We start from the raw sequence: 13,815 nt of genomic DNA, 5'->3' as shown, positions 1-13,815 counted from the left end.
TAGTATTTTAGTCACTATCAAGAAGAACATTTTGCCTAAACTTAACATTACCTTAATAACACCAATACTTCCAAAGTGAGCCAAAAGATCTTCTTCTACAATACTTTCGCTAAGTCCTGTGATGAAAACTGTGTCAGGAGTTTCCTGAAGCTCACGGTCACCGCCCCAAGAGCTGCCGCCGCCACCTCCACCGCCTGTAATACATTGTGGATAGAGATTACCGAAAAGTTCTCAATATCATCTTTCAGAATTACATTGTCAGATGTCATGTCGAATTTTAAAGAAAAACTTGGAACCTTTTGTCTCTATTTACTTTACTTAAGAAACAATGTAAATGAAATTCCAATTAATAATTCATTTTGTGATGACCTGAAATCTGACAAGTTTACATATAAGTTTTTGAATTAAAAAAATTTTTCATTGAGAAATCACACCCCACCTCCCTAAACCCATCAGATTCCCCCTTTTTGGGTAAATGGGTCTATGCTGTCAATAATTCTTTGTCCATATATGGTTAATATACCACTTATTTGTGTTTCCCCATTTATTTAAGGAACACATTTACCAACTTTATATGGTAATTATATACCAACAACTTTTGTTTCAACCTTTGCATTGTACGAGTCCAGTCTTTTCTAACTGTAATTTTATAAAGTGTTCTTCACATTCTAGTCAATATACTACTAAAATTAGGTATCTTTTTTAATTCAGTTATTGAGCTAATCAACCTCCTGTTTTCAATAGATATCCAACCAAGCAACCAACAATACCTTTTACTGGCCACTTTACTGACCTCATTTTGGTCAACACAGGACACAATCATGTCCTTACATATATTTTACACTCTTTTTCACATGTTAAACCTTTTTTTTTCTGAACAGTTTACATATCTTATGCCATTTCTTCTTAAATACCCATAATTGCTTTCATACTTATTAGTGTACTATTACCACTGTGGCACAAGTTTGTATTTGTTTGTTTCTTAGACCTTCTTTGCATTTTCATTTAATACAACAGTATACTTCATTCATCATGTAAACTATCAATACAAGACTTCTTTTTTTTCTTTTACATATACTCCACAATTTCAGCATCACACATGTCAATTTTTTTTCTATTTTCTCTTCATCTATCTCTGTCTATGTAATATCTTCTCTCTACAGTGTTATTGACCTAGGGTGCTATATTCACCTTACTTGTTCCCTGTACTTCACATCATACTAAATGTAAATCTTAAACCATATAGATGTACTTGTAATGTTTAGTATTATAAACCGTTTTTTGAATCTTTTCTCCATGATTTTTACCACCATAAGACTCTTTATACCAGTCTTTCAACCTTTAATAGTATTTGGCATTGTACAAGTCCATTAACAATGGACTGTTATATCAAGAGAATTAGGTTTTTATGTTTTCAGTTGATGCTCCTGGAACCTTGAGGTCTGTATACAACATGTGAAGGGCTGTCCTCAGTTCCTGCATTTTTGCAGTTGGTAAATGTGTTCCATCATACATCATTTTTAATTCTCCATCAGTATAATACTCTCTAGAAGATCTAGCTAAACAGTTTCCAACTGTTACTGGAAGAATGGCCACTGGTCTCCACACCTGGACATCATCCTGCATCTTTGCACATCTGGCTTGAAACTAATCAGCTCTTTATAAGGCTCTTTCCAAGGATAAAACGTCTTTCATTCTGTTCCATAGAAGGCTCTTCTTTCATAGCAAACTCGAGTCATCTCCACAACTATGTGGAACCCGAAAGTCACCCCTACCATTACTGCTCCTTTGTGATTGCCACAAATTACCCTTGCTTATTTGTAAAGATTTTCATACCTCTTTGCATAATCTTTTTTTAATTCCCCAGTTACCTTTTCCTAATTTTTGTTAATCTTTCACTTAAATTTGTTCACTTACTCCTTAACACTATTTAAAATAGACTGATAGGGACACAGGTTATACAAAAGCACTTCAAATAAATTTCATACACCAATTAAAAACCAGGACCACTTAAGACAACAAAAAGACCATTTTACTATATAAAAGAAACGTTATTAACAAAGTCATGCCCATATTGGGTACACGACGATCACTTACCACCCCCAAATTTGTTGAAACCTCCTCTACCACCACTGTAATACATTGTCAAACATGAGAATTACTGACATAACATATCTTCAGTGTTCAAACATGATGGCTAGGGAAAGATTTCCAAAGTCACTTCAACCCTATCTTTAATATCTGACCAAAATGTTACCCTTTGACCAAAAGATGGTAATTGCACTGCTTAGAATTATATGGTTGTAATTTTTACTCCATAATTTTAAGGCGGTAAATGATTCATTTATTTCTTGCAGTCCTCGTTCAATTCATACTGCCCAAAACCAATTTTTCTTGATTAATAATCAAAGATGCACCGTCTTCAGTCAATAGTTACAGAGAACATTAATTTGCTCCAGACTTCAACCTACGACCTCAAGGTCAAAGGTTATCAAGCAGGGTGGAAATTCTACAATGCCTGGGTCAAAGAACCGAGTCTTCGAGCATCTAATTGAATTGGTCCATTGTGATCTTTATCTTCAAACTGACCTATGATTAGGTTGCAAAATGAAACTAAAACCTCGAGGCATTGTGCTCTTCCTGCCGAGCTATCTAGATGAGCTATAAATATAACTATGTTATATTTCTAACTGAAGTGACTTGGAAGCAGCCATCAAGAATGAACAAGAAGATAATGTATAATGTACAGTAATTAGAGAGGCCACATGTAGCTGCTGTCTCGTATCTTCTTGTGGCAAACCAATTTTTCTACCAGGTTTGTAGTGAGTAGAGGTACAATTGTATTTCTCTGTATTACAAAGGTTCTGCAACCTTGCACGTTTACTTCCACTTTTAAACCCTTTGCTTGATGCTATTTTTGTTTGTTCAAGTTCATACCACATTGTTTTTCATTATACCCAGTTCCTAATGTTTTAAAACCTTTTATCACCTCTTTATTTTGTACATAAACCTCAGATTTGACTCAAGGTCACCCTTAGTGGCTCTGGTACTATCAGGTTTTAATATTCAAAACCATAAATTGCTCAGGACTTTTATCAAAAATCATCATGTTTTACTCGTTTTCTTCAAAGGAAGAAGCCATTTTCCTAATAAAACAGGTTTGCATGTATTTGGTTTTTAAAAAAAAAAAAAATACTCTAGTAACTCATTTCTTTAAGAACTAAACATAATTTTTACTTGTCTCATTAACTAAAACATACTTCTTTTACCATTTCTTAATGAGTCAAAAAATGTACAATATAGAACTAACTTTGTAATGGACCTCACATCTTCACTTGACACAAGAACAATTTTACATCAGTTGAATTTAACATGAAGCAAAGACACTGCATATAATTATGTACATTATTTCTTCTACTTGTTCTTGTACAACTGGTTCCTGTACCATTTATTTAAACCAACAAGTGGTAACATTATCCTGTAGACCAGAGCCACACCAGTATAATATTTTCATTCACATATCACAATTATATGCACATGCATATGTGTCTCGATAACATTACACCTTAATACACCTTAACCTAAGGACTCACTGGACAGTTGTAAACACATTTTGGTTATAAATACACCTGTGTCTTATTTAATTTACGTATCAACCTTTTCTATTTAAATCATGTTTTACACATCTACCTTTTCTATTAAAATCATGTTGGCCACCAAACCAACAAATGGGGGCAAAATTCACTGTTTTTTCAATTTAAATTCCATTTTTCACCCAGTATATATCGAATTCTGCAAGTGCACCATCTATCTTTATTATGCATGTTTTTATGTTACCATATTTCTAAATAAAATAGTGAGATTCCTTTTAGGATTAAAGTACATATTTTAATAAAGTTCTGTGAATACCTTTAACCTGTTTTTTCACATTAATAACTCAATTTTAAACGAGATTTCATTCAAAAGTTGTTCAAGTATAACACTTTTAACCCTTATCCTGCTGAACAGGAGTGATTCTGCCTTTGCGTCCAGTGCAGACCAAGATCAGCCTCCACAGCCGTGCAGTCTGATCATGATCTGCACTGTTCGCCATTAAGTCAGTAACTTTTTGGTATGCACCCAATTTTAACAGTTAATGGTATTGTCCAAATTGAAAGATGGCGAGTTCATTATAGAAATTTAGCAGGGTAAGGGTTAAGAACCTGCATAATGTTAGCAATAAGTTATTATTTGACTCAGAAAATACCAGCCATCACAAAACTGACTCTGTATAATAGTACTCAACATCTACAATACCTTTTTGTTTTTACTTAAAAAAATAGTTTCTTTTGGTTTAACGTCACACAGACACAATATTATAGGTCATATCATGGCACCTTTCTAGCTTTTGATGGTGAAGACCCAAGGTTCCCTTCTATGCATTATTATAGGCATGGGTTAGCACCTGTTCAAGAATTCTTCACCACGTTTCAAAATCCACAGCAGTGAGTGGCAAGAGGACTGAAGTCAGTGCCCATAACCACTAGGATATTGAAGCCCACAGCTTCAAAATGACTGCACACACAGGTGATACTGTAAATCTTTTGTATTTAAATGGCAGAATATGTCAAACCATTATTCATTACATGACTATATTTATCACCAGTCAATAATTTGTGATATTGACCAGTCTATATTTACAGCAAATTTCAAGGAAATACAGCATTTATTTCTGGGGTCATGTAATAAAATATTTATTGAATGGCTCGCAAATTTTAATAGCCAAAACTATCTCTGAAGCTCCTATAAATTTATACGAGTCATGTATTAATTTTGACTACAGGCAAGCCATTCAGTAAGCATTCGGTACATATATTATACACAGTAGAAGTTACTTTCTCATAAATTCAATGCTGTTTACATATCCTCTCATAAATTCAATGCTGTTTACATATCCTTGCCCATCTTTTTTTTTCATATACCATAAACCCTTAAAATCTGAAAATAGTTGAGCCATAGGCTTCACTGAACCCTTTTAAAGGTAATCATTGCTGAGCCATACACATCATAAAACCCTTTTAAAAATCTTCTCATTTATCTTATCCACGGTTTTCATATTCCACTCTTGCACACTGAATATAGAACCTTTCTGAAATGTAACCATCTACCCTGCACAATTTATCTGTCTTCATTGGTCTTTAATGCAGTATTACCATTTACTTATAGCTAGGACATGGTCACAAAATTCTTTTAAAATTTATTCAGTCATACACAATATAGAACCGATACCATTTTGCTGTTCATCATATATGGCCTATAACTTTCTCATAATGTTGTTTGTTTGGTTTAATTTCGCACAATTGGTCATATGGCGACTTTCTAGCTTTATTGGTGGAGGAAGACCCAAGGTGCCCTTCCATGCATTATTTCACCATAGGCAGGTACCTGGGTAGAACCACCAGCCTTCTGTAAGCCAGCTGCACGGTTTCCTCACATGAAGAATTCAATGCCCAGAGTGAGGCTCGAACCCACATTGGTGAGGGGCAAGTGATTCAGTCAGCGACCGTAACCATTCGGCCACGGAAGCCATTTCTCATAATGATTGCTTATGTTTTATTACAGCCACTTACATTCTTGTCATTTACTTTACACAGTTAATGATTGTTGCACCTGTATGCAATAATCTTGTTTTACAATTATTGCCTTATTGTGTATTACTTCTACTACTGTACTAGTTACTTTCTCCATTTATGTATAATAAACTGCCATTTACTGAGGCAGTCAGTCAAATTTATATTACAATCAAAATTACCCTATGTCTGACAAGTACACTATACTTGCCTATAAAGAAAATGCTTTTTAGAAAGAAATACAATTTTATTTGCAATCTGATTCTTTTAAATTCATTCTGTTATACACATTTTATTGGTCTTAGACTGAATGCTTGTTCAACACAATATATTTTTTTCACAGCTGGGGCATGACCATAACACTATTTAGTTTACAATATAATTTTAAATGCTTTTTACTTGCATTGTAATTTTATGTATAACTGAGACATGGGTGCCTATATAAAATAACTTCATTTATATGCAACGCTATTTAATTACCTTGAATGAAGTGTTTTATTTCAATACTGTGTAATATATTGATCTAGAATTCTAATTTCTACATACTATCACCAATTTTTCCACAATCAAGGCACGGGTATAATAAAGTTTTTGGTTAAACATACGGTGAATCAAATTATCTGTAACTAAATGCTTTTCACACAGCATTACCGTTTCATTTATGACTGAGGCAAGGGCATTATAATCCTAGGGTGTATTCAGTCATATAGCTTGGGAAGCCGTTGATAATACTTGTGCTTTGTCAGAAGAAACATACCCAATATCTATGCATTAAAGATCCCACTTAATTTGCACTAATTAGTGTTAATTGGCATTCATCGAGTTTCTGATACTATCAACGCCTGGGGAAATCTGAAGTTTCCATGTCACTACTGATTATCGATTTTCTATAATTAGCCTAATTAACATGTGATCATATTTGCTCTTGTTTGAAACGAAAACGAGGTAATGCTGCCGAAATTTCGGCAATTTTCGTAGATCACTAGGTCTGCATTTATATAACATCTCGATAGCTATGACGCAAATTTATGCTTATAATGACATATTTGAAAGATGTTACAACTTGCTGAAAAAGCTATGGGAGGTACAAACTGATATTTCTCTATGGCCCGGAAACCTTCGGATGTACACAATTCCGATCTGTCTTTTCCGTGAGAATTCTGTTTCTATTTTTAGCCATGGATTATTGCTTTCAGAAGTTATCGTTCTTTATCAAACACCCGCATATTTAGGGTGAAATATAGGTGGCACTGCGGTCAGTAAACAGGTTTCCCCAGGCTGTCAATTTGCAGGTAGTAAAAAAGTTAGAAATTGTCAGACTGTATTCCCAGGCTATCAGTCATACTCAGTACTCAGTACAATTAATTCACCTCTATCTAAATGCTTTATGCACATCATGGTAATGGCATTGGTATAGTGAGATATCTTATGTGCTGGAACGTCTTTGGGGACTTACCAAAAACGAAAAAAAAATGAATAGTAACACTTTCATACTTTAATGCAATTGTTCTACACATTTATATACCTTATTTATTTATTTTTAAAATCAACTATGTCCAGTGAGTCCAAAGTAAAATGACCACCATTTTGATGATATACCAGTTTATATTTTTCCCAATATTTAGTCATATACCAATGACCTAGATCATAGTTAGGTTTTGTAACCTCAATACTCTATACACCTGTCAGAAACAAAAGACTAGAAAACACAGGGGTTAAAATTATATGGCATATAGTGAAAAAAACATGAGAAAACATGAATGTACTCTTAGCTAATGCTCAATGTAACTTCTATTTTTTTAAGTACCAATTGAATTGTTTATACCACTGTTAAATGCATACACATGCACAGAGTCATATCTAACCCAATTATCCATTGTATTTATAAACATTTGTTCACAGGCCAACACACTTTTTGTCAAATATATTTGTATTTTTCTTAACACTTGTTTTCCAACTAAACTCATCTTGTAAAGTATCAAACATATTTTTGTATCTGATATACCATTTTTCTATTTCCTTTCTTTTTTGTAAGCAATTATTAGATTAGACTTTAACTTACAAGTGTATAACAAGTGTTGTCTTGTAACATAAAAGAAGACCTTACCCTCTATCGCCACTACCACCATAACCTCCACGGCTACCACCATCTCTTCCGCCACCTAAAAACAGAACACATTACAATCATGTATCATTCAGTTCATATTACCCTTTTATTTGTCTTAATTGCATTTCAAAATGCTTTCTATTTGCATTCTGCATACATGTTCAACCACCATAAACAAATGTAGCAAATTTCTGCTTGTGCAACCTCTACTATCATATCTGTAATAACTATGTATTGTCAATCAGTTGCATTTAAATGTTGTATAAGTACACATTTTGTCTCAATTAATCTACAAGTAGGTTGGTTGTACGCTAGTACTTTTGAAGAAAAAATTATTTCATTTCATTTTTTCATAATAGTCGACCATTCTGTCGTAATTGAATATGCGAGTACTCTAAAAAGCCCCTCCCCTACATCATCCCCCACAAAAAACCCCAAACTGGTCTTAATATAGTCAAACTAAATCAGAAGGTATGAACTGGTACAAAGGCGCAAATATTATGTTACTTATGGAGGAAACTTTCATCTTATGCCAGAATTATTCTTTTTTCTTCTCATAAAAAACTTTCATGATAGAATAAAAGTTCAAATTTCATACTATCTTTTTTTTTTCTAACCTCCATATCCGCCTCCACCACCCCCACGGCCACCGCCTCCACCACCTCCGCTTCCATAGCCGCCACTCTGACCGCCATAACCTCCTGCTGTTTGACTTTGACTTCCGTAGCCTCCACCTCCGGATGCTGACCCACCGTAACCGCCACCTCCACCTCCCTGCTGATCGTAGCCGCTTTGCTGGCCACCGTATGAGCTCTGGGACTGCTGTCCGCCGGCACTCTGTCCATAACCACCTATAAAAACAGGAATTTTTTATTTCACAATTTTCGCAAATCATATTCTGCCATTCAGTGTCCCTTTGATTGATGTATCTGTGAGATGTTTCTCTAAATGATGGAATGCCAAAATCTACAAAACCTACAACATACATGCTAAATGATGCAGGTCAAGATGTGCAAACTTCTCACAAAATTAACAATGGGTGCAATAATGAAATGGAGTTCACGCAGTGACTTTTTTTGCTATTGCCAAATATAGACTGTTTCCCCCTAGTCAAAAATAGCTGTATTTTCCACTACATAGATAAGGTCATATCTTTCCCTTGGAATTTAAAGAAAATGTTCTGTAATATACTTAGTGAATAATTTTATAAATTTAAGCTGAAGTTCATAAATTTTTCAACCTCCAAAATTTAACCCTCATGGCTGATAATTACATCACATTGTGTTTACTTCTCATCAGGTGCCAAAGTTCAAAGTAAATTGGCATCAGTTCTTGCAAATTGGGACTGTTCCTGTGACATTCTAATGTCTAGGTTTCAAATTTGGATATTTCCCTTTTCAGCATTAGTAGCGCTATATTTCCCCAACAGAAAGCCCCAGGTTGTTCTTAACACCCACACCCCCCTCCAAAAAAAATCACTGCCATGCTTTTCAGTGGTTTACTGATAATATACACAACAATAGAATAAGTCATTGTTTTCAGTACTTATAGTTGTAAACATTACCACTATGTATATATGACATATTGTCACTAACTTAAGAACAAAACCAGAGATATGTGATGATTTATGTAATTTCTTACAAGAACATAAAAATAATCTTCTTTTCTCAATATACTGCCATGTCATGAGGATGAGCAAAATTTTGTTAAAATCACTGAAATGTAATGAATATTTCTACTGCATGTAAGATCAATCTATCTTTCACTAACAAACATGACCTTTAACACTTCCAGTCCAGACAAAAACCATGACATTGTGAAATAAAGCCATTACATAAATTTGATAATAGACTAGTGTAATAAAGCTTTGACGTCGACGTCGTTTAAAGTATTGAAGACGTCGGTCAAATTAACTTGTTTATAATAGTTCAAGTAGAATTTTTTATGTTCCGACTGGAAAAGCTTACATGTGATAAAAAGAATATTACATTTGTGACTTTTCACACTGAATTTATTAAACGCGTTGAATAAAATTCATAAAATGCTCAGTAGAGCCTCGCATTTTATTCAAATCGTTAAATAAATTCAATATGAAATAACACTCATGTAATATCCTGTATGTAAAACACTGCTAATGAATTCTTTTTTATGAAAGGTATTTCGATCTTATTCTGAATCATCAAATGCTTGCCTACCTGAATGTGATGATTTTTTAAAAACTGACACCCTATGTAACAATACAATATGAATACAATATGCATGTAACTCTACAAATAGATAACATCCAAAATATGTGCAACAATGTGCAAAGATGATGTCTTACTGGGCCTATTCTAGATGTATTTATGGGAGGTTCCTTTTAAGGGAAATCCCCTACCTACCTCCCATTTCAAATATAATATCCCGATTGAGAGTTCACTGTTCTTAAAGTTCAGACCACTGATTACTAACTAAACAGCAAAGTACATACTAAACATTTTTAATGAAAATTTATCAAACTTTACTAAACCATTATATTAGTTGTTTCTTGGGTTATTGCTTACATGAACCCTCATCCAGTTTAGATAAATTAAGTTCTATTTTGACAAGTGATCATTTCCCCCAAAACACAAAAAAAACTAGTTTTATTTACTACAAGACCAACTAATGCCAATGGTATGTTTACACAGCTCCTACAGATGTTAAAACTTAATTACAGATAACTAGGTCGATTTATTTAAAATCATCAATAGGTAAAACAAGAAAGTTCTAAGCAAAAACAGAGAAGTATCATTTCCTAGTGTTCAGATACAAGATTATAGAGGACTAATGGCAGAAAGCTTACATATTATACAATTTACAATAATCTTAATGAACTCCTGTAACAGTTATTCTGTTTTCAACCAAAGAATATGATCTGCTAAATTCCAGTTCAGCATATATGGTTAACAAACACAGAACTGACCGCAACATCTACAAACAAATTCTACCAAAAACACTTCTAAAGGTTAGTAGGAAAATCATGATGTATTATGCTTCTTTAAAGCCTGAGTAAACACACTCTGATTATCTTGAAACACTGATCAGCAAAATTTTACAAGAAACAAGAGCTGTGACAAATGCCCCCCCCGCAGCACCTTGACCTTTGACCCCAAAGTCAATAGGGGTCGTGTACTCAATAAGTACTTTTAGCATGTGAAGTTTGAAGGTCCTGGGTGCAGTGGTTCGCGAGTAAAGTGCCTTCATGCAAAAGTTAACATTGGCCCCTGTGACCTTGACCTTTGACCTGGTGACCCCAAAGTCAGTAGGGGTCGTGTACTAAATAAGTACTATCAGCATGTGAAGTTTGAAGGTCCTGGGTGCAGTGGTTCGCAAGTAAAGTGCCTTCATGCAAAAAGTTAACGTGACGAACTAACGAACAAACAGACAGTTGAAAACTAATATGCCTTCCTTTGGGGGCATAAAAATCAATACCCATGAACATCACACTTTCAGAATTTTAAACTGCCATGTACAAAAACCAAAATTTGTCAACAAAAAACCTGTTCTAAGCAAGACATTTTCGATATATAAATAACAATACCCAATTTACAGTTCTACAAAAGACCAAAATCTTCAATTTATTTGTTTTTCCCCCAAAGTAAAGCGGCAATATTCCAAAACTAAATCTGTATCAGAACTTTGCCTTTATACTGATCAGTATTTCAAAAAGCTTGCTACATCAGATTGTCTTTACTGCACCAAATTACCACTGAAACGCAAGAATGACAGTAATACGGTGTGCATAGAAAATACCTTGAGATTGTTGCTGGCCATAACCTTGAGCCGACTGCTGTTGGCCGTATCCGCTTTGGTCGTATGAACCATATGTGCCGTAAGCCTGTGCACCAGCCTGGCCTAGAAATTCAGTACTTAAATTCTTTACAACTTGGCAAGTTAAATTTCTAACTTACAAAGCAGAATCAAACAAAACATTTTTTTCCATTTTAATGGACTGATCAATTAAACTGTTACACTAGAAATGCATTAACGTCTATGAAAATGTAAAAAATTACCAAAGATGCACTTTTAATGCAAAGCAAAAATGAACAAATTAATTACAGAATGTAGCATTTAATCACAAGCCTGCAAAAAAGAATTACTTCTAGTATTTTTACCTGAAAATGCCAAACATAACTCCAGAAACTGGAACAGACTTGAATTCACTACTTAGTACCTATGGTTGACAGACTGGGCACATTGTATTCCTCCAGCTCAAATCTGCAAATTTGTTATGTCCAATGCTCCTGACCGCCAGAAAAAAATGGTAAGCAATATATAATAAACAACTAACAACTTCATAAAGCTATATGAAACCCACCTTGTGCTTGTTGCCCATACTGGCTTTGCTGTGCTGCTTGTCCTGTGCTCCCTTGTTGCTGGTAGGCTGAGGTGTCATACCCAGCATAGCCCGCTACCTGCTGTGCCTGACCACCATATCCACCGGCTGAAGCTGGCTGACCAGCCTGAAATACAATTTAAATGTATATATACTGCTTTGCTGTTCTTCATGCCCAGGGTTAGAATTTAACTGGGTTTTTTTGCATCGCAAACTTTTCAAAACATCATCAATCGGTGCATACTATGTAAAAAAACAAACATCATCAATGAAAGCATATTTACAGCAGTTTAAAACTGAAAGTTGGTCATCATTTCTATTTGAGATTTTGCACTCGCAAAATTTTGCGAGTCTGGGTTAAAGTCACTCGCATTTTTCAAAATGTTCTCTCATTTTACGAGTACGCGAGCTTAAATTCGAACCCTGATGCCATAAAATATTTCTGAGTGGTTCTAATGTGATTAGCATATAAATACAATAAATGGAGAAAAGGTCTAAGACACATTTAATGTATGATATGGTGCAAAACTGCCACAGAACAGACAACTGGCAACATCAAACTAAAAAAGTCGTTAAGTGTAATTATTAATTGTATGTACATTAATAAGTGTATAAAACAAAGAGATGTCCATAAAACAGCACGCTTGACTTTTCTCAGTGCTTGACTCTGAATCAGAGCTTTGCCAGTAAAAACTTTATAAAACTTAAAAAGGGGCACAACTCTGTCAATATTCAATCAAGAGTTATGGGGATTGTTTCGCCCGGTGTAGACTTTGATAATAAGTAACTATTTTAAGTTTCAAGTCAATAACTTTTATATTAATAGAGATATTCGACTCCATCAAAAACTTTAACCAACGTTGCCTAGACGACGGGCAGGCCTCGCCTTAACTTTTTTCAGCAGTTTCCAGCAGGTCCACCCAACTGTTAAAATCTAGTAGACCTGCTCAGACTTTAGTGGACCTCCAATTCTATCACATAAATTGTGATGTTGTAGACGTCATAACTTCATATGACTCAAAGAAACAGGACTTATTTCTTAAATATTTAAAAATGGAAGAACTGTAGCAATCTGATATCCCGAAAAATAATTATTTTGAAAAGTGTCACAAAATATGGACACACTAATCATCATCTACCCGACCCGTGTTGAAAGCCCCACAAAAAAAAACATTAACAATTATCGGTAATTATTCTGTTAATAAACTAAGTAATTGGCCTTGTTTTCATCATCAATTAACACCCCTCAAAAAGCTATATGAAGTGTGTCGGTTATTATGGCATCTGAAGTGGAGATCAAAGCGGTATAATTGCCCGAGATTGTCATGGCATTACGTCATGTTTTTGTCACATTTCTATTTACGTTCACGAGGTCACGTACCCTATTCTGTCGCACTAGCAGAAATCTGTTTGCCAAAAATCGTTTTACTCCATGTATTTAATTTGCTGCCACTCTTTCATTATTTAAGATTTTTTGTGTCTTTTTTACTTTCTGGTCAAAAGTCTGAATTTTATTACCATGCTGCCACTCTTTCATTATTTAAGATTTTTTGTGTCTTTTTTACTTTCTGGTCAAAAGTCTGAATTTTATTACCATAGTATGCATCGTTTATTTACTTTAAGAAAGAAATAAATAATCAAGATCGCGCCGTTTGAAATTTTACAAATTATTATATGAAAATTTGATCGTTTTTAAAAAATTTTGACTACATTTCTGTCGGTATCTTATTAAAATTGTTATA

General features: G+C 34.3%; 1 protein-coding gene across 3 annotated transcripts in view; it reads right to left on the bottom strand.

The window, feature by feature from the left end:
- LOC123534220 (RNA-binding protein cabeza-like) overlaps positions 1-13,815 on the bottom strand; it is a 28,390-nt gene that overhangs the window by 11,613 nt on the left and 2,962 nt on the right. Inside the window, exons 4-9 of one of the 3 annotated variants that reach the window (XM_045316360.2) lie at positions 12,056-12,200; positions 11,491-11,592; positions 8,334-8,567; positions 7,717-7,771; positions 2,098-2,132; positions 52-194 (exon numbers count right to left, since the gene is read on the bottom strand). In XM_045316360.2, the coding sequence (XP_045172295.1) occupies positions 52-194; positions 2,098-2,132; positions 7,717-7,771; positions 8,334-8,567; positions 11,491-11,592; positions 12,056-12,200 (714 nt within the window). The remainder of the gene's footprint in view (positions 1-51; positions 195-2,097; positions 2,133-7,716; positions 7,772-8,333; positions 8,568-11,490; positions 11,593-12,055; positions 12,201-13,815) is intronic. The other 2 variants (XM_053520175.1, XM_053520176.1) reach the window with 2 other exon arrangements.

The sequence above is a fragment of the Mercenaria mercenaria genome, chromosome 12, assembly GCF_021730395.1.
Source record: "Mercenaria mercenaria strain notata chromosome 12, MADL_Memer_1, whole genome shotgun sequence".
NCBI classification, from domain to species: Eukaryota; Metazoa; Mollusca; class Bivalvia; order Venerida; family Veneridae; genus Mercenaria; species Mercenaria mercenaria.
This window is presented reverse-complemented; position numbering and strand designations above follow the sequence as displayed.